The following is a 21,665-nucleotide window of genomic DNA, read 5'->3' as shown; positions in this document are numbered from 1 at the left end:
TAACAACAGTTATAATACATCATAATACTTACGTATTTGTGGTTATAAGTTTAAGAGTATGATTATTTATAAAACACAATGAACACCATATTAATTCTACTTCATTTACAGAATAATGTACTGTATCATATCTTGACATTGTTTATTTAAGATCTGCACAGTATCTTACTACAGCTTGTGAGTGGTTAGATGTTGAGTGTTATTTGAGTGTTTCCTGTGGAGCTAATGTTAATTAATTGATGTGAGCTTTATACTCCAACTGAAAAAAATGCAATGTTTTTTATGGTTAAATTTTATTTCGATGGTCCCCTTCCTCAATCGACTATAAGCAACTTTGCAACTACATGCCAACTAACTCTCATTAGAGTATTAGTATGCTCAAGAATGGTAGAATCTAGTATGGTAGAATAAGTTGACGTACTTGCAAAGACACTTATAGTCAGTTTATCTGTTGGTTGACCATCAAAATAAAGTGTTAGCAAATATTTACAGTAGCAGACATACTAATACTCTTATAACCGCTAGTTGATATGTAGTTGCAGAGTCACTTATCAACAGCTGTTTAAAGAGTACCATCAAAATAATCAAACTGATATTACAATAAAAATAGTTCAAAGCAAATGTGTCATATTACACATTCGTCTGATCTGATATCTGATCTTATGACTGTTTGAGAGAATTTTTTAAAATTATTATTATTATTATTATCACTAGTCTTTGACCACTTTAAGTAAAGTAGCATAAGAAAAATGGCAAGATATGAGACTTATAATACATTATAACTATGAGAAATATAATCCATTGTAAAAGTGGATGCAACGTGTTCATTGTCTTATAAATCATTATACTCTTAAAAGCTATAACCACAAATAAGTAAATACTATAATATTTTAAAACTGTTTTTATGAATATTCATGAGATGATACAACATATTATAAGGTTTTTTTATAATGCATTATGCATTCATTATAATGCCTTAAGAATACTCTTATAATGTATTATAAATACAGGCTTCATAGAAAGTGTTACCGAAAATTCTTACGCAAAAATGGTTATGAGGCTATATCTTCACAACGGTTTGGCGTATTGAGACCAAACTTGGTGTGTGTGCATGACATGAGACTACCTGTAGTGTTTCGGGCGCTGTGCCACCTTGTGGTCAGGAGATATAAAAAAGGCATATTTTTGCTTATAACTTCTGAATGGTTTGGCCAAAAATCACAAAACTGGTCTCTTTAGATTGAGTGCATCATGCCGAGTCGAATGATTTCCAGTTTTCCCATGTCAGCCATTTTGGGCGTCGGCCATTTTGAATTTTGTAGTAAAATGCTATATTTGAACCTTTTTAGACTCCTGAATCCTTTCCGAGTCCAGCAATACCAAACATGCCAGGTTTTGCCTTATGGTTTGTGCAATGTTGCATTTTAGCACTTAAAAAACATTTGCCAATATCTTAGAAACCGTTACTCCAATCAACACGAAACCACTGTAGGGAATTCGAAAACATAGCGTGCTGGCTATATGCTTATATCCAATTGCCAAAAATTTGATAGTAAGTGGCAAAAAAATGCAAACAAAGTCGGCAATCAGTCATTTTTTCTGTTCTCATATGTAAAAATGTCTATAACTCCAAAACAAAATGAGATATTTTCACCAAATTAGACACACATATGTATAAGCACACTCTAAGGACACATAAAAAATTTGGTGGGATTGTGCCTCTTGGTGACGCTATAACTGAACAAAACATGAAATTGCCATTGACTACAATAGATTATTATGATATAAAATGCTATATTTTACGAATGCGTTGGTGTACCATTACGAAACTTTGTATGTACCATTGAGACCATGACCTGAATGGACTTAAAAAGTTTTGAGACAGTGCCACCTTGTGGTCAAATAATTTCAAATAAATGCTAATAGCTTTCTGTGAATTTTGCGTATTGTAATGAAACTGGTATTGATTGATTCCTTGGGTCAAGCTGAGAACAATAATACCAATGTTGCCATTGTCAGCCAAACTTCCTTGTCCGCCATTTTGATTTTTATTTACACATCTACTTTTTCGAACTCCTCCTAGACCGCTGGTCCGATTTTCACCAAAATCGAATCATATCATCTTCAGACCATGCTGACAAAAAGTTATTGATTTTGTGTTGATAGACAAAATCGGTTTTGCATACCACAGCAACGAATTTGAGGCATGATGCCAAAATGTCACTTGAGGCTGTATCTCTGCAATGCTTTGGCATATTGACACCAAACTTTGTGTGCCATTGCCAACTCACACATAACACACCACATCGATTTGATAACAATAGTTTATTGATAGCCAATAAATGATGTTACTAGAGATTGTATTTATGATTTTTCAGCCGTTTTGACTAAAATCATCCTAAAATGGCTTCAATTACTCATTTCTGCAGTTGGTCTGATGCTTGCTTCTGTAGTGCTTGGCCCCGTAATTGCTGCTTGCATCTATATTTATAATTATTATTATTATTATTATTATTTATATTTCCCCAACTTGCTGTATTCAAATAGCCATATGTCATCCAATGCACTTTTTACAAATAATATATATAAAAAACAAATATTAATAATTTGGTCACACACTATTTAAAGGTCCAGTTCTTGCTATTAACAAAACATTAACTATGACTTTCGCCTCAACAAACACCTAATTTGCTGCTTATTAATAGTTAATAAAATAGTTGTCAAGTTTAAGATTAGGGATGCAGAATATGGTCATGTAGAATATGTGCTTAATAAGTACTAATAAACAGCCAATATGTTATTAATGTGCATGCTAATAAGAAACAAGTTAATAGTGAGAATTGGTCCCCATTCTAAAGTCGTATCAGATATTTTAAGCACTTCACACATTGTTCACTCATAACCACAGTCTGTAAAGGTGAAAAAGGGTGATTATTTTCTTGATAAAAACGTAAAAACAGCAACTTTTTTAAATTACAGATTTATTATAAAGTACCATATTATAAAATTACACAATTTCCCAGATTTCAGAATTGCAGTTTGACAAAACAATCAAATACGTTTCCAACCTTGTTCTACAACAATATTATTGCTGAAACAATTATGCTATCTGTACTTGTGTGCATAATCATATGAATTGAAAGTGTAATTACATTGTAACTATTCTGATTTACGTTAACTAACAATCTGTTAATCATTATGCAATGTTAAATGGGTTCATTAGTAAACTGTTACAAGCATGTTATCTTACATTTGTAGCTATTTGAATATGTTTCAGTGATGCTTGTTAATAATCAATGAATTCAATTTAAAAAGTGTTTTCTTCATTGAAATAAAGCTGAAATAAAATATAAACATTCAATAACTTAAATGAAAATTGTAAATGTTGTTTTTGGCAATTAAGTGAAAGAAAGGTTGAATACTAAAATGCAACTGAAAAAAGCTAAATACAGTAATGATAATGATGATGATATTAATAATCATAATAATAAAATACGAAAACAAAAGCTAATTCAAAACATTAGTAAATACTATACTATAGTATATAAATATTACTAAAATAACACTTAGACAGTAGCTTTGTGTGAGAAACAGATCAAATTCAAGAAGTTGCTACAAAAGCATTTACTTTGAAACTATTTTCATTCAGAAATTGAAAGTCAAAGAGTCACAAAGAAACAGCAAAAACACACTGAATTACATTTTAGAAATAGAAAGACTGAAATAGTATTTTCTTGTAAAAAGTACTCCATACTCTTTGTCTTACTTACAACTTCAGATAAATCTGACTTATTATAGTGTATGATACTTTAAAGCGTTTTTGTGTCATTTCGTTGAATCTCGACAGCCTCTGTGTTAATGGACGGAAGAAGGAAAGAAAGTCACACGGGTTAAAGATGACATAATGGAAATAAATAGTGCCAGAAAAAGCGGTTTCTTTTTTCTCCTTTTTGAATGGCAGGCTCTTTCTTTCATGTGCTCTGAATTCTTTGAGATCACTTCCTGTGTGAGCCGCTGCTTTATGCAAACACCTGGAGTGTATGTGTGTGTGTTAAAGGAATGAAGGGACTGTGTGTTCCATGTCTTTCTGAGCACCCTGCATCTCACTTTCTGCATACAGCACTAGTTCGCTCCACTTGACATCTTATGATATAGGCTATTCAGAGAAGCTGGGTTTCAACAGTGCAGGAAATCATCATCATTACAGCCATTATGGGAGCTTTGCGTTTTGTTGTGCTCTTTATGCACCATAAAATAACATAAACAAGTGATAAAACCCTTACAACAATCAATATACTGTAAGTGTTAGTGATGTTTGTCTTAACAAATAGCCTACGGTAACACTTCAGATTAGGAAACACAATAAACAATTAACTAGTTGCTTATTAACATGCATATTGCTAGCATATTAGTTGTTTATTAGTACAGATTAATGACTCTAATGAGCATTAGATCTCTTAATCCACCCAATATCTCAATTTAACAACTACTTGACTAACTATTAATAAGCCGCAAATTAGGAGTTTATTGAGGCAAAAATCTTAACTTTAGTTTTAGTTGGACCTTTAAAAAAGTGAGACCATATCAAATACAGAGTTCTGGCATGAGACTCTAGATGGCGCAGTCCGATAGGTCTAACTCAGTGGTTCCCAAACCTGTCCTGGAGGCCCCCCTGCCTGCACCTTTTGTATGTCTCCCTTATCTAACACACCTGATTCCACTCATTAGCTCGTTAGTAGAGACTGCAAGAACTAAACTGGGTGTGTCTGATTAGGGAGACATACAAAATGTGTAGGGCAGGGGGTCCTCCAGGACAGGTTTGGGAACTACTGGTCTAACTCAATCTGACCTAATGATATCATTATCACATGGCACAGCTGATTGGTTCTCTTCTGTATCGGTAGCCAATGAGCTCGCTGCTCAACATTCAAATATATGACTAGAGCTTGCCGTAGCAGTTGCAGCTTGCTTCAGAAACCCTCCACCTTCCCCAGCTCCACCTGTATAGATCTGCTACGAGGTGATTCATGTATGCTATATGGGGGTTATTTCATTTATGTTATATTTGCAGCAGCAGTATTTCTTACATGCTCACAGCAGCATGTTGTGGATGTATTGGCAGTAGCAAGTCCCGGTACTTGCTCTGCCGCACCAGCAGTGTAGCAGATCTATTCCGCCAAGACCAAATACATTAACATTGTCATGTACATTACCATGCCAATCCCTCCGAGAGTTGTCATGACAGAAATAATGTTACCTAGAATTGAGTGGTGTTTCAAATTGTCTCGCCTCTTCGCATAGCTCACGTATCTGAGTTTCACACTCATGAACAGGACTGCGTTCAGTCATTCATATGCACTGCACTTGTAATTTCGCTGTTTCACCTCACATGAAGGGTGCATTCGTTTACCTGATAAATCTGGACTTTTGGAGTTTGGCTTCTCATACTTTCAGTGTGAGAGATTTGTGGGGTTATTACATCTAAAATAATCATGAATATTTATGTGGAAAATGTTTCATAGAAATGTGGTTGTCATGCGGATCTGGAGGAAATGCTTGTGTTGTTGTTGTTATGTCATAATTAATGGTAACCTAATGCTGATTTGGTCTAAGAGTTATAAATATGTTCATGGCATGTACCTCACTGATCATGTCAAAGCACTGATTTGCATATCCATTTTTGTGTATTTTTACTTATGCATCATGTACCCCTCTCTCTCTCTGTTTCAGAGGCGTAACGGTGTTCTGATGTCGCCGTACTCAGTGACGTCATCAGTCGGTGAGCGTCGATTGGTTGCTTGGTTTCAGGTGGGCGGAGTCCAGCGTGGAGAGCAGGATCTCTACCGATGCCTCACTCAGTCGACATACGGAGCCGCAGTGTCGAACTTTGCTGAACTAATCGTCAGAGGTATGACCTGTGGTTCTTTCAACTATATCCTAGGTTTATTTATTTGCAAGTGTGCTTTTGTAAATAACTTGTTTCTTGTTACATAAGTCTATACTGCAGGCTGTTGAATGCTTAAATCTGATTGGTTGGTACATGTGTTAAGGTGTGCACTTATTTTTAAGGAAGTAAATCTAGGTCTTTTGACTGCAAACTCAAAAACACTCTCTATTGACTATATAAAAAATAAATAAAAATGAAATTAATAATAATAATGATAGTTATTATTATTATTATTATTAGTAGTAGTAGTAGTAGTATTAGTAGTAGTAGTCATTTATTGCACTGTGACAGAAATCATACATTTTTACTTTTACACTTTTACAGTGTACAATTTTACACCTTTATTTTCTCTTGATTAACCCACACACTGTATGACTGCTGGCTGGAAGCAATGGTTTATAATGTAAACATATTCATCAGTTGGGCACGTATGGATTATCGTCGTGTTCATTTTGCATAGTTTTGAAGCATCAACTTTATGGGTCCCATTGCATTATATGGAGTCACAGAGATGGATTATTTTGTCTAAAAATCTTGATTTGTGTTCATTTGAAGAAAGAAAGTCATATGCATCTGGGCCAACATGAGGATGAGTCCTGTAAATGATGAGAACATTTTAATTTTTGGGTGGACTATCTCTTTAAGACATGCGGATTTAAATTCAATATTTAATCAGTGTCAGATGGCCCCTTTATGTCTAAGCTGATGGTTCTTGTAGAAAAAGGAACCATAAATTCCAGCCATTACACTTCAAATTATATTACACTTCTGCCATTATGCTTTGCTATCGTCAGGTTATTCTCTCACAGCACAGAACGTTCTGGATTCTTCTGATCCTCTGAACTCTCAATCCAAACACGAGCACCTCTCGCTGATTCACTGTAACATCACGTCCCCACCCAGAGATCTCTTCAGCAAAAGCCAAAAGCCTGAGAGAGGTGTAACCTCCCTGACTAGAGCCCTCGAGAGAGCCGGCGGACTGATTCCGCCACTCATATCCACCAATCACAGACATATCTCACCCAAAAATAACCTAATTACTGGTGCAATCGGTTATGCAAATGACCACACGCTGCCTCGTCATGGCCCTGGTAATGATTGCGCTCGCTACAAGTGGCTCTCGTGATGGTGGCATGATTGAACGAGGGAATGAGTCACGCTTCTCCTGGAGCTGAGGTAATGTCACTGAGAGTCCACGAAACAAAGGAGTAATCCATGCTGTTGTGCGAGTGAATTATATACTTCCCACTGTGTACAGTTTATTTTTTAACTTCCGTTATTAGTTGCTGATGTGCGCTGTATTTGTGTCACACAGACACGAATAAAAGAGCAACAGGAGCGACCCATGAAACTTTGCTTTACTTGTACCTGTGTCAAAAATAGATGTGCTGGCATGACACCATACTTACCGTATAAACACATAATTCCCTTCTAGATTATAATTAGCTTCACACATGCATCACTGAATGAGTGAGTCACATGATCCTTCAGAAATCATTCTAATATACTGATTTGATGCTCAAAAAACATGTCTTGCTTTTATCACAGTTACTTGATGACTAGAAAGTTCAACAACATATACAGTTTGTAACATTAAAAATTTCTTTATTGCCAATTTTGATCAATTTGAACCGCCCTTGCTGAATAAAGGTGTACATTTATCAATCAATCAATCAATCAATCGACCCCAAGCTTTTGAATGGCAGTTTTTATATATAATATATAGCAGTGGTATTCAATTAAATGTTTTTTTTCCAGAGCCAAAGGCCAGTGGCCCTTTTTCATAACAAAAGGGTTCAATGTACAATGAAAATATACTGTAAGCACAGTCCAAAAGGAATATTTATTAAAACTAAACAGCAAAAAGGATGTGCATTTGATGTTCAGAAACTTGGCTCGTCTAGTCAAAGAATTCCATAGATATTATTAATCCTAAACACAGAAGATCCGTTGACATAGAGTTAAGTCAGTCAGATGTAGCACCAGCTGCTCTGCAGATCTTTCTGAAGAATCTCAACATTAGAAACCGGCTCCTGACCTTTATTTTGAACAAGATCCCTGATCATTTTAGTCTGATCTGAAAGTTTTATTGTGGGATATTTTTTGTTTTAATCAGCCAGATACAACAAATAAAGCGAGATTCCTGTCCACATGCATCCTGACTCAACACTTTTGCTTTCTCTTCCTGTACTCTGTAGTCCCGCCCACACCAATAGCTCCGCCCCAGCTGCTGCGCTCTGGCCCCACCTACCTGATCATCCAGCTCAACACCAACTCTATAGTGGGCGACGGGCCGGTGATCCGCAGAGAGATCGTATACCGGGCCAGCCACTCTCCCTGGTCCGAAACTCACGGAGTCAACTCACTGACGTATAAAGTCTGGCACCTGGAGCCCGACACAGAATATCGCATCAGTGTCCTCCTCACGCGGCCCGGAGAGGGAGGAACCGGCCCGCCTGGACCCCCGCTGGTCAGCAGGACCAAGTGTGCAGGTCAGTGGAATCTCTTTCTTCCTCTTTAGCCAGTTATGAAATGTTATAAAGTAACATTTTTAGTAATAAAATGCACTTGAGATAACTCAAGTGTGAAGTTGTGTGGATTCTTCTGACATCGCTGGATTTGGCCCGTGGGAAATGTGAGCGTCAGCTGTTTTTGGACAGATGTTCAAGGGACGGGGTTGAAAATTAGTGAGGTCTGGGGTGAGGTTAAGAACTGTGCTATAGTAACTCCTACAAATACAACTCATTATATACACTACTAAACACTTTAAAAGAGACAGACACGTACTGTGGATTAGGGCTGTGCGATATGGACAAAAAAAACCTATCACGATTTCTTTGATCAATTTTGTGATTTCGATTTTAATCACGATTTTGACACACACAGACATGCTTTACAGTCATTAATGCATTCAGTGTGAATTTGAAACATATTTCCAAAAGAAAACCAATTAGAGCTTTATCAAAAAGCTGTAACATGTCTCTAGAACAGACATAAGGCAAAATAATCACTAAGTAAAGGTGTAACAAAATGTCTCTAGAATAGACATGGCAGAATTTTTTATTTATTTTTTGCCGTGCATTGGTTTAAACTCAATAATTATAACTTTGTTTAACTACCACCACGAGTGCCATCTATTATTGCCTTGTTTATCTAAAAGTGCACTTTTCCTTGTTTTAAATCTAGCCCAAAAAGCCATGTGTTGACTGTGAAGCAGTAGACTTTAATTATATGCATTTATGGTGTAATTACAAAATTTCTGTGTCAATCCATGTTAATTTTTACCGCGAATAATGCGCTGTCACTTTAATTCAGCAATGTGAACGCTCTAATCCGTTAACATGTGTGCGGAAAAAATACTCACCACAGACGGAGTGTGTGAACCTGGCGTTACGTTTGTATGCCCGCCCGGTCTGTTCTGTTCTCATGCTCCATTTAGGCGCGCTGCATTCTGATTGGTTCGGATAGAGGTCGGGGGTGTGGAAAATCGTGCTATAAAGTGATTTAGAAATCGTGCAAGCTCAAATCGCGATTTTATGACGATTTCGATTAATCGCACAGCCCTACTGTGGATGTTTGTGAAAGATGTTTTCTCTGTTTTGGAGGCATGCACACTGTTACATTATACCATATTTATTGCATCAAAATTTGTTAATATTTTACCATAGGTTAGGGCTGGATAATTTTGTCTGTTGTTTATTAATCATGCAACAATACATATTACTGTTATAATTTTCATTAAGAATCATTGCTATATAGATGCTAATTTTGTCTAGTGCTCATACATTTTCACAAAGTCATGCTAAGACAATGCAACTAAAAATGCAAACTAATGCAATAGCATAGATGTCTTCACGGCTAGAGTTTGTGTATGCTATTTCATTTCATTCTGTAACCTACTTGATCTACAGACCTGTGTACTAGTGTTAAATGCTACTGTTTTTGACAACATTGATTACGATTCTGTCAGATAATATCATGATATTTTTGCATTTAAGTGCCAGTGTTGCCAGATATTGCTATAAAAAACAAATAAAACCCCCAAAATAAACCGACATGATTTCAAATCTTGGCAAAATAAGATTCGATAAAGATATCACTGACCCCAAACTGCAAGTTCCCACTTGATTAACTTTCTAAAGTGCAAAATGAAGTGGAGAAGACAAGTCCAAAAACGGTTATAATAGCTGGATCTGGCAACACTCGCTCACTCACGACTCTCTCAAGCCTTGTTCACTCTGCCATTATTTTCAAACCACGGACGCTAAACATTCTTGCAAGCTGTCTAAACTTAATTATACATTCAGACATTCATATGAGGAGTTTTAAACAGCAAATTAGTCATTCAGAGAACAAATTTGATTTCTGAACATCCTGAGGTCTGGTGATTTATTGTGACCTCTGGCTACGGGCCTGCAAGGTACCACAGTAAATTAATTTACTAAGATTTTACAGTTTTTTTTTCCAGACACCATGGAAGCACATGCATGATATTACGGGATGTCATAGTAGTGCGCCTGTTATGTGTACTCTAGCAGATAGATGAGCTCAAAGATAACAAAAATGGACTAAAAATGTTGTTTCATTTAGTTCGAATTGAATCAAGTACGAGCCAAACAGAGTCAAGTAGTCTGGTATAATCAGATTGTGGCTTTATTCTCTGGTCCTCTGAGGAGTGTGTTGTTTGTGTGGCTAAAGTAAGCTGGACACAGCTGTAGTATAAATGTACTTGTGTTGTAACCTTGCTTTTGGACTTCCTAATGTATCAATGTCAAAGGTGCTCTGAGACTCTTGCAGCAGAAGAACACGGTCCCTGAACAAACTTTGCACCGCACACATGTTGCTAATGTGGCAGACATCTTTATTTTTGGCACCTGATGTTGAGGGTGGTTAGACGCATTACCGCTGTATGCCTGTATTACTCTGCATAATTTTGTATGTATATCTGAATATTTATATTGTAATATAATACTCAGTGAGTTATTTTCATGTATGTACTGTACGGTATATTGCTAACATACAGATAACCTTATTATTACAACCAACCAACCGAACGAACAAATTCATTCGTTCATTCGTTCATTCACACATACTTTTGCTCTATTTGATCTTCCTCTTTTCAGGAATCATAATTTTTTTTCCCCTGTCTATGGCTTTTTTCCTTTGCTCTGTGTTTTCTGTCACTGTATCTCTCTCTCTCTCTCTCTCTCAGTCCTGAGTGAAACAGATTACATTTATATCAGAGGTCAAACTTGAGTTCTCAGCGGACGTGTCTCTGTCTGCTGTGTGTGTGTGTGTGTGTGTGTGTGTGTGTATCCTGGTGGGGACTTAAACCTGACTAAATACAGACTCATGGAGACTCGTGTCATGGTGGGGACCTAAATTGTGGTCCCCACGGGTACAAAAGCTTATAAATCATACAGAATTAAGTTTTTTGAAAATCTAAAAATGCAGAAAGTTTCCTCTGATGGGTAGGTTTAGGGGTAGGGTTAGTTTAGGGCAATAGAAAATACGGTCTGTACAGTAGAAAAACCATTAGAGTGACGTTTACCGTTTCCGGAAGTTTGTGGTCAAAATCCAGGCATTTCAATAGGATTCCACCCATAAAGCATCCGTATCGTTTTGTACGATTTTGAAGGGGTCAGATTAACATTTTGAAAATTTTCTTTGATATTCAATAACAAATGGGTTCAATGTGCAATGAACATATACCGTAAGCATAGTCCAAAATGACTATTTAATGCTTATTTGATGTTCAGAAACTTGGCTCGTCCAGTCACAGTATGCAATAGATACTATTAATCCTAAACACAGAAGATTTGATGACAAAATAGTTAAATGTGGTAAAGTCTGTCAAACCTTGAGTTGTCTCTGTCTCAGCTGCTCTGCCGATCTTTCTGAAGCATCTCAGCATCCGAAACGATTACCTGACATCTATTTTGAACAAGATCTCTGATCATTTTAGTCTGATCTGAAAGTTTTAAGTTGCACGTTTCATCGCAAGTTATTTTTGCTTCTTTCTTTCTCTTGCTGTACTCTGTTGTAGTCCCGCCCACACCCATAGCTCCGCCCCAGCTGCTGCGCTCTGGCCCCACATACCTGATCATCCAGCTCAACACTAACTCTATAGTGGGCGACGGGCCTGTGATCCGCAGAGAGATTGTGTACCGGGCCAGCCATTCGCCCTGGTCTGAAACGCACGGAGTCAACTCACTGACATATAAAGTCTGGCACCTGGAGCCGGATACCGAATATCGCATCAGTGTTCTCCTCACGCGGCCCGGAGAGGGTGGGACCGGCCCTCCTGGACCCCCGCTGGTCAGCAGAACCAAGTGTGCCGGTGAGCGGACTCTCTTTTTTTCCTCGTTAGTCAGTTATTAAATGTTTCATTAAAAATGTTTAGTGTTAAAATGCACTTGAGACCACTCAAGTGTGAAGTTGTGTGAATTCTTATGAAAATCAGTGGATTTCGCCTGTGGTAAATGTGACTGTCAACTGTTTTCAGACAGATGTTCAAGGCACCACAGTAAATTAATTTACTAAGGTTTTACAGTTTTTTTCCCTCCAGTAAGCATGGAAGCACATGCATGAGATTATGGGATGTCATAGTAATGCTGTCACATGGACTCTAGCAGATAGATGAGCTCAAAGATAACAAAAATGGACTAAAAATTTTGAAAACCACAATTTCATTTAGTTCAAATTGAATCAAAGATGTGCCAAACAGAGTCAAGACGTCTTGTATAATCACATTTTGGCTTTATTCTCTGGTCCTCTGAGGAGCGTGTGTTGTTTGTCTGGACACAACTGTAGTATAAATGCACTTGTGTTGTAACCTTGCTTTTGGACTTCGTAATATATCACACAGCTATGTGTGTGTGTGTGTGTGTGTGTGTGTGTGTGTCATATCCAGCAGTTAGGCCATTCCTCATCAGGCCTGTGGGAGTTTCAGTAGATGTGTCTCATTAATTTGTGTAATCAGGTTGATTTGTCTGGAGGACTCTGAGGGAGGGCAGAGGTGCGGGTCTGCAGGAGTAAACACAAGGCATTATGTTGCATTAAGGACAAGGACAACTTAATGGTTTTCTTTAAGCAAAATAGGATTTCAGATTTGTTGCCTTTTGTGGGTGAAATATGAACTGGAGATGTTTTGGCAGAACCTCTTTTTCATGTTCAGGAGATGTTTTCATTTTAAAAGTACAATGGCAGTGTTAATTCATCAGTGTGCATTTGCTGTAGAGCTCCTCATGCTGTAATGCCAAGTGCATTTATATTTACAGACACGCAGGACTCTGGGCTCGTCTCCTGTCTGTCTGTCTCTCTCAGAGTGAGAGCGAGGGAATGAAAGTGACAGGAAAGAGAGACGAGGACCCCTGCCTTCACACATGACATGTGTAATTAACTCATAGCAGCTCTAATCGCATCTGCACTGAGAGAGAGGAAGCAGAGCTTTGTGAAATGCTAATTTATATGTAACGATAACTCTTTGAGTGACCTATTAAATGTACTTTATTGCTCTCGCTCTCTCACTGCTTTCATAACTTTAGAGTTCATACATGTTAGTGAGAAGCGTCAACCTCTCTCTCTACGGCTCTGTACGTCTGTCAGTTCATGAATTGCTCTGTTTTCCCAGGGAAAACAGTTATCGTATGATTACAGAACCTGTTAAATCTAATTTGGAGATTTGTGTCTTATAGTCCATATCTGTTGGCGTTGAGTTATATGCTAGTGTACTAAATGCTGGAAATATTTTCAAAACGTTTGTCAACTTAACTAAGAAAAGCGACTAAAGGACAAGGCTAAGATACCTTGTTGTGACTCAATTCTAAAGTACACCAGACAAGCAGTGGATTGCTATTCGTAGGCCATTATCTGCCAAAAGTATTATGCAAATGAGGAAGCTAATAGTAAGTTTGATTTGATATACTCGTTTACTTACAAAATTACAATTATTCAATCAATTAGTGTTTAAACCCCACCCACATCTCAACATCCAATCAACAATTGGATTGGGGTTATTGGTTACGTCGCAATGTTGGAAATATTTCTGTTTTCAACCATGAAGGCGAGCCAATGGATATCACACACAAGCAACGTGCAAACTTTGCGCAAGAGTTATGCCGTTTAACGTCTTAATCTCAATCAATTCACTGCAGAAAGTGAAAGTAAAAACGGAACGACGGAGCTTTCTGCATCTGACGCCGCATATTCTCTCAGAGACGACGAGACGAATCTACTTCAACATGTGCTGATGATGGTATATAACTAACTGTTTTCATTTATTCCCTTAATATTTCTAATATTACATAGTGAAAAAAAATGAGAAGAAACATATTTCATGTTAAACAAGTTATTTTTGAAAGTCGGTGCTTGAAATAAAAACTTATTTCATTGATATTTATGGATGACTGCAGTGTTAATATTTTAATTGTAGACCTATAAATCATTATGTAATAGACATTGTATAAACATTTTAATTGAGGAGTAAATATATAGCCTAATCTTTTGTTATCCTCGCAGCACGTCAGTTATTTGGTAATTATTGCGGGGCAAATTAATTGTAATTTTAATTTAACGCACAGTCCCAGCAAGGGGAGGTTATCGCGGGGGAGACGGTGTGTTGCCTGTTCGTTTGGGCTGTCTTGTTGAGCGCAGTGGTACTGAGAACATCATATTTCACACACTTTAAACTGTTTTATTTTCCAAATGTAATAGGATTAATCCAACGAATAGTTTGGTTGTAATGCGCACCGAACTAAAAGCCTCGTAAGTATATATATATATATATATATATTTGCCAATTGCATGGTCGACCAAATATTGACCTTGGAAGCATATTGGTCAACCACTAACTTAAATTTTATAAGAACAAAACAAGTTGAATAATGAATGAATGAATTCAATTCAATTCAATTCAATTCAAAAGCTTTATTGTCTGTCCCCAATGGGGTAGAAAAGTGTCTTTAGACAAAAGACTCAAACAATACACTTAATCATCACAGCAACACATTACATATATCAAAAAACACACAACTATATTGATACATAATAAATTCATTTTAAGATCCTATTTAAAATACCAATCATAGTTGGAATGAAGGTCTTCTTATACTTGGCCTTTTTCACTAAAGGCACCAGTAGCGGCTCCTGACCGTAAATTTAGGTGGGGCAGATTCTGGGTCGTAGCGCTAATATATGAAAAACATTTTGTAAGCTTTATATTCTAATCTCTGAACACATGGGGACACAATTTTGGCAGAGATGTCCTTGCGTTATCCTGTGGGTGGCACGCTAATGTTGACTGACACTTAATATAGTATTTATCACCTCCAAATGTTGATTTAGAATGTTACAAGTTGTGGAGCAATTCGGGTGAGGAAAGAAGATCATATGTCTATTCTCAGAATAAACAAAACAAACACATTTAAGCACATTTAAACTAAAGGATTTATACTTTGTTAATTTGATCCACTACTCCACATAGAAAAAACAAACAAACAGACATGCCAACTAGTTACTGACCTGATGCAGACACATAGCTGAAGCGGATTGATATCGTCTTGGTGGAGCGAGGTTCACGTAAGGTAACGTGAAAAATCGTCTCAAATCTGCCCCAATGGCTCTCAATTAGGGCGTGCTGCAGTTCCCCTTTTCACCACAGATTTACATTGCAAAATTGTGGGGCGCTGTTGAGCTCGGGAGGTCTCAGGCACCATCTGTCCCGCTTAGTATCATGCATACATGCCTGCTAAAGCCATGCGTGGGATTTTAATATATACTGCTTACTTTACGACTTAAAATAGTCTAGAAAATCTGAAAAATATGTTGCAGAATGCTGAACACATTTACAATTTATAATTGATTCAGTTTATATAGAGGTCTATGTTTTGGATGGAAATTTTGGTGGGGACAAGCCGCGCTGCCAGAAGTAACTGCACTTTATACCGTCTGCCAGAAGGAAGTAACTGGAAAGAACTGTACAGGGGATGAGAAGAGTCTCCCACAATAACAGAGGCTTTCCTTTTTAATGCCACAGTAAAAAGATCAGAAAGAGGTGTTTGTCTCTCACCAACTATTTTACTCGCCATATTTATAATCCTTAAAAAGTGTGTTTTTGCTTTTAACAGACAGAGAGTTGAACCAGGATACAATATTAAAAGTAAGTGAAGTGACATGTGGCCAAGTATGGTTACCCATACTAGGAATTAGTGCTCTGCATTTAACCCATCCTAAGTGCACACACACACAGCAGTGAACACACACACACCGTAGTGGGCAGCCATTTATGCTGCGGCGCCTGGGGAGCAGTTGGGGGTTCGGTGAGGTGCTCAAGGGCACCTCAGTCGTGGTATTGAAGGTGGGAGAGAGCGCTGGTTATTCACTCCCCCCACCTACAATTCCTGCTGGACCGGAGACTCGAACCTGCAACCTTTGGGTTACGAGTCCGACTCTCTCACCATTAGGCCACAACTTTCCCACAGTCTGTGGAGATGCTGGGGAAAAGTAAGAAAAGTAAGAATGAATGAATGAAAATAATAATTCAAGATGTCAGACAAGCCAAGAGACATGGTGATGGTATTTCAATCATTCAATACTTAAGGGTATCAAAAACAGTAGTTTTGTGTAATTAAAAGCAAGACTATTTATTATGTTTGTTATAGGTCTATTAGAGTATTCTGCCAGCTAACTCAAACTGGAGTGAAAATGTGAAATGTAATTCCCTCTTCTCTGTCCTCAGAGCCCATGCGTCCTCTCAGAGGACTGACGGCGTCGGAGATTCAGTCTCGCCAGCTGCTGCTGCAGTGGGAGCCGGTGGGCTACAACCTGACGCGCTGTCACACGTACTCGCTGTCGCTCTGCTACCGCTACTCCACGGCCACAGGGGGCGGAGCCGGTGGGAATAACGCCACGGTGAGGGAGTGTCTGTCGGTGGAGCGGAACACCTCCCGCTTCACGCTCCGGGACCTGCCTCCATTCCACGCCGTTCACGTGCGGCTGGCGCTGGCCAATCCTGAGGGCAAGAAAGAGAGCCGAGAGGTCACCTTCCAGACCGAGGAAGACAGTGAGTATTCATTCATTCATTCCTTCATTCCTTCATGCAGTTATGTTATGGGAATTACTGTACCTTTTTCTAACACTTTTCATTAAGCTTTTATATATAATGCGTAGTATTTTAAATTGTGCATTAAGTGTGCCTTCTAATGCACCTTATAATGCATTGTATAATCTCATGAATAATTATAAACACAGTTATTATACATTAAAATAATAGTCATTGTTACACCTTTGGAAAATATAATGCAATGAAACATGGCTAACAGCCAGTTGCAAATACAATAATGCATTTTAACTTTGGTTACAATTATTTATGAAAAGGTGTTATGCATTATAACTTATATCACGAATACCTTTGTAGTGCATTATAGTCTTCAAGTAACTAGATTGTTTTGCATTATGGTGCCTTAAAAAGCTTTGAAAACAGTTTTTTTTCACTACATCTACTATAATAACATTACAACTCCTCACTCTTTGATTTTGTATCATTTAAGTTACATAATCAGTCATTTCTAAATTTTAACTGTGAAAACCAGCGTTTAGCATGCGGGGGAACATTAACTTTATTAAATCAAGCACTAAATGAACAGACCTTGTGCAGATGCATTCATAGAGGTTTTAATGAGTCAGCATTGTCTTGATTGAAAGCGCCATCATTTTCATTTCAAGGACTGTTTTGATAAATTCATAACACAATGTATCCATTAGTGTTTAAGAACCGTTCTCTGCAGAACAAACTCTCAAACAGCTCAGCGAGTGTTTTCACTTCTGATGAAGAATCACATTATTATACTCCATATCTGCATGTTGTTCGTAAACTCTCTGAGTTTGATTAAACTTTCATTTACCCGGAGGTGTTTTTTTTCTTCTTTTTTTCTTTTTTTGCACGGGTCAGTAGCCATAACCCATCCATCTTTGCAAAGGCCTGTATTAATCTGAGTGATTATGATGTTGCGACTGCAGCAGGGCCCAGTTTGCCCGCAGTGCTCAAACCCCAATTATAGCAACAACACAAATATTGACTCACAGAACACCACGCTTCAGCATAATTAAATGGAAGATCATACTTGTAAATGGAAGTATATGAAAAATGAATAAGCTAAGGCCACCAGCAAAATGGAATAAAGATTTTTGGCTTATTTTTGCATTTTTATTTACGCCGTGTGTCGGGCGGTGCGGGTTCGCATTCTCATGCAAATGCTTTAAGAGGAAACCCTCAGAGGTCAAGTGAAAACCTCCCCATCTGAAAAATGAACACGGCTCAGAATGAATGCTCGCCATTTATCATTTTCTGAAATTAAAAACATATTTTCTGTTGGTTTATTGTACAGCGATAGAGCTTGTTTGTGTTTGATGTGTTTGGTTAATTGGAAACAACAGCTAATGAATGAATTAATTCGTCTGTAAAGCGTCTGTAGTTGGGAAATGCATGGAAAGTAAAGATTTTTTGGTTAGATTCTGAAAGCTCTTGGACGACTACTCATTTTTTACTACCGCTCTAGTCAGTGTTGACTTTATCTCAGCACATGCCATGCAGCATCAGCAGTCTTCTGCCAACTCCAGCGCTGTCAGAGACGCTTCAAAAAACACTCACGTCCCAGTTATGTAGAAGCCACAGTACCAAAATTGGTTACTGTACAAAATGAAATATCCCTTAAAAAGTGTTAGCGCTGGCGTGAACTGCATAAGCCAAACAATATGCCCAATTCATAAAATAACATATGCTGAATAAGAACATTTGACAGTTTTGTAAATGCACAAAACAACATTTACACTCTTCAGAGTTTTGCAGCCAATACTTGAACACACAAAACAATAAAACATAATCAACAATTTGATTCAACTCAAAATACATCACATACAATTGAATTTGATTGGATGTATTTTGACATCAACAGCAAAAGGCTTAAGGGGAAGTCGTGGCCTAATGGTTAGAGAGTCGGACTCGTAATCCAAAGGTTGTGGGTTTGAGTCTCGTACCGGCAGGGATTGTAGGTGGGGGGAGTGAATGTACAGCGCTCTCTCCCACCTTCAATACCACGACTGAGGGGCCCTTGAGCAAGGCACCAAACCCCCAATTGGGGACATGGCTGCCCACTGCTCCGGGTGTGTGTTCACGGTGTGTGTGTGTGTGTTCACTGCTGTGTGTGTGCGCTTTGGATGGGTAAATGCACTAATTCCAAGTAACTATGGGTAACCATACTTGGCCACATGTCACGTCACTATGTCACGTCAAAAGATATGGGAAGTGTTTTCTTCTCTCTTTTAATAGTTGACAAGCTTATTTAATTTGTTATTTAGCATTGTACATAGCATTGTTTTCTGGTTGCACTTTTATTTTACAGTACATGCATTTACAGTCCACTTCCCCAAGAAGGTACTAAGTAATATAAGGTAACTACAATTTATAATTTGCTCTGGGTGGATTAAGGGATCTAAAATATGGTCATGCAGAATACGACATGAATATGTGCTTTATTAGTACTAATAAACAGCCAATATGCTAGTAACATGCATGCTAATAAGCAACTAGTTATTAGTGATCTGTGACTAGTTTGCACAGACACTACGTCTAGATTTCAGTGATTCTTTTGATTCCATTAGCAATGTAGTACTTCGGTGGAAAGGGGGGAAAGAGTAGACAATATGTCCTTAATTGCAATCATGCCTTGAACTGAGTTTGTCTGAGAGCCGTCTGTGAAAAAAAAAAAAGCCTCATGTGGCACATTCCACTTTTTCAAATAGCTGGCATTGATGCATTTGCACAGTAATATCAGTTGCTGTGTGCCACATAACAAACATCTATAGGTGCTGTCTACATTCACCTGCATTTATGTTGTATGCTTTGGCCAATAATTGCTTTTTGCAACTATATTTTTATCAAAAGAACCAATTTTGCACTAGTTCTAAATTCCCATCTGTGTTTGCATGAGGGAAATCATCTTTCTTTAACACTTCTGCCCTCTTTTCTCAATGCTATCCACGTCTCTGCATTTGAATACTGCAGTCAGTCTTTCTATAGCTCGTAGCATTCACGATCGCCTAAGTTTTCCAAACTTTCGATCCCTAATGAGATGACTTCAGCCTGTAGCCATGCTGGATGACTGTGGCCTGGTTGGAAGTTAGATCCCGTTTTCTCTCTTAAAAATGAGTCTAGCACCATGATGTCTCTCTTTCTCTCTCTCTCTTTTGCAATCTGCCCTATTTTCTTCCATACGGTGTGTTGGTAAAGAAGACAAATCGTCTGCCCTGGCGTCTACCGCTGCACTCAGTTATGAGATGTGTCTGTGGTCTCTTACCCTCTCCTGTAGTCTGGGTGTCATCTCACCTCCACCTGTGGCATCTCCACCTTCATCTCAGCTGCGTCTGATACTCTGTTTAGTAAGATTGATCTGACCGTACTCTTTGATCTGACTCTTTCCTCGTGTTTCCTACAGTCCCAGGAGGCATTGCACCCGAATCTTTGACCTTCACCCCATTGGACGATATGATCTTTCTGAAGTGGGAGGAGCCGCTGGAGCCCAATGGTCTGATCACGCAGTATGAGGTACTGTAGAGTGTGTTATTATTTACAAGGCATTGTAAATGGAGAAATGGAAACTAACAAAACAAAAGGCTAAATAACTGGTGCATATCAATCTAATATTTAGCATTTAAACTACTGTAGATCTGAAGTGGTGTTTATACCATTTAAAAATATATGATTTATATGTTTTAATGTGACACAGAGACAATGTAGATATATTTAAATATATCATCAAAAAGACCCATTACTACCCTTGTGAAAAACATTACTTGTTTCGGAAATAATATAGTAAAAGACTGAATGTAAGGTTTGTGGACACTTAATTGCAAGCTATTTGCATTAAAATATTATTGTATGTATTGTATGTTATATATTAAATGCAATTAGCTTACTTTGAGTGCTTTTATGACTCACTTAAGTAGGACTTCATTATATATTTTTATCTAATATCATAAATATTTTTGTATTGTCTTTGAAATGTGGTAACAATTAAATTGGTAAATCAAGTATGCTGTTATTGGTAAATTAATTTTACTTTCATGTGATTTTCCTTTGAAACTTGCATGCGATGTTTATAAATGCGCAGTATTTGTAGTTACGCGTTTGTAAAGAAGTTGCAATTTAGCTCATTTGAATTATAGTAACTTCAAATGTAATATTGAATAACACACGACAGTTTACATTATAATCAAATACTTTACATGTGCTTCATGCAGTGTTAGTCAAAACAAGTGCACTTCTTTAAAGCATGACAAAAGGTTTTTAAAACATGATTTAATTTGACATGATTACAAAGTGCACTTTTTAAAGGTGTTTTTAAGTGTTAAGAAACAGTCATCAAAGTGTGTTCTCTTTAAGTACACTTAAGTGGTCTTTACTTTCATTCATTTTATGTTATCTGCAAGCACAGTAAAAAAACAAACAGATTTGAAGTACACTACAAGTGCCAATTCAGTACAGTTAAGCGCACTTCATTTTCACATGGGTATTTGCAGACAAAGTCTTTTTGGTGTTTTCCAATTTGTGTGTGTGTGTGTGTGGAGAGAGGTCTGACTGCACTGTGAAATGCTGCTCCCCCCCCCCCCCTTTTTTGTGTTTTATTTTCCAATTTTTATAAAAGAGGCAAAAGTTTTGGCA

General features: G+C 37.7%; 1 protein-coding gene across 1 annotated transcript in view; it reads left to right on the top strand.

Moving 5' to 3' along the window:
- LOC107556883 (receptor-type tyrosine-protein phosphatase U-like) overlaps window positions 1–21,665 on the top strand; it is a 153,520-nt gene that overhangs the window by 23,533 nt on the left and 108,322 nt on the right. The window contains exons 4-7 of the mRNA XM_016240126.1: window positions 5,731–5,908; window positions 8,146–8,439; window positions 16,686–17,009; window positions 20,440–20,549. Coding sequence (XP_016095612.1) covers window positions 5,731–5,908; window positions 8,146–8,439; window positions 16,686–17,009; window positions 20,440–20,549 — 906 coding nt within the window. The remainder of the gene's footprint in view (window positions 1–5,730; window positions 5,909–8,145; window positions 8,440–16,685; window positions 17,010–20,439; window positions 20,550–21,665) is intronic.

The sequence above is a fragment of the Sinocyclocheilus grahami genome, unplaced genomic scaffold (genome assembly GCF_001515645.1).
Source record: "Sinocyclocheilus grahami isolate Dianchi unplaced genomic scaffold, SAMN03320097.WGS_v1.1 scaffold582.1, whole genome shotgun sequence".
Classification (NCBI taxonomy): domain Eukaryota; kingdom Metazoa; phylum Chordata; class Actinopteri; order Cypriniformes; family Cyprinidae; genus Sinocyclocheilus; species Sinocyclocheilus grahami.
The sequence above is the reverse complement of the archived record's forward strand: the minus strand, read 5'-3'. Positions and strand labels throughout refer to the sequence as shown.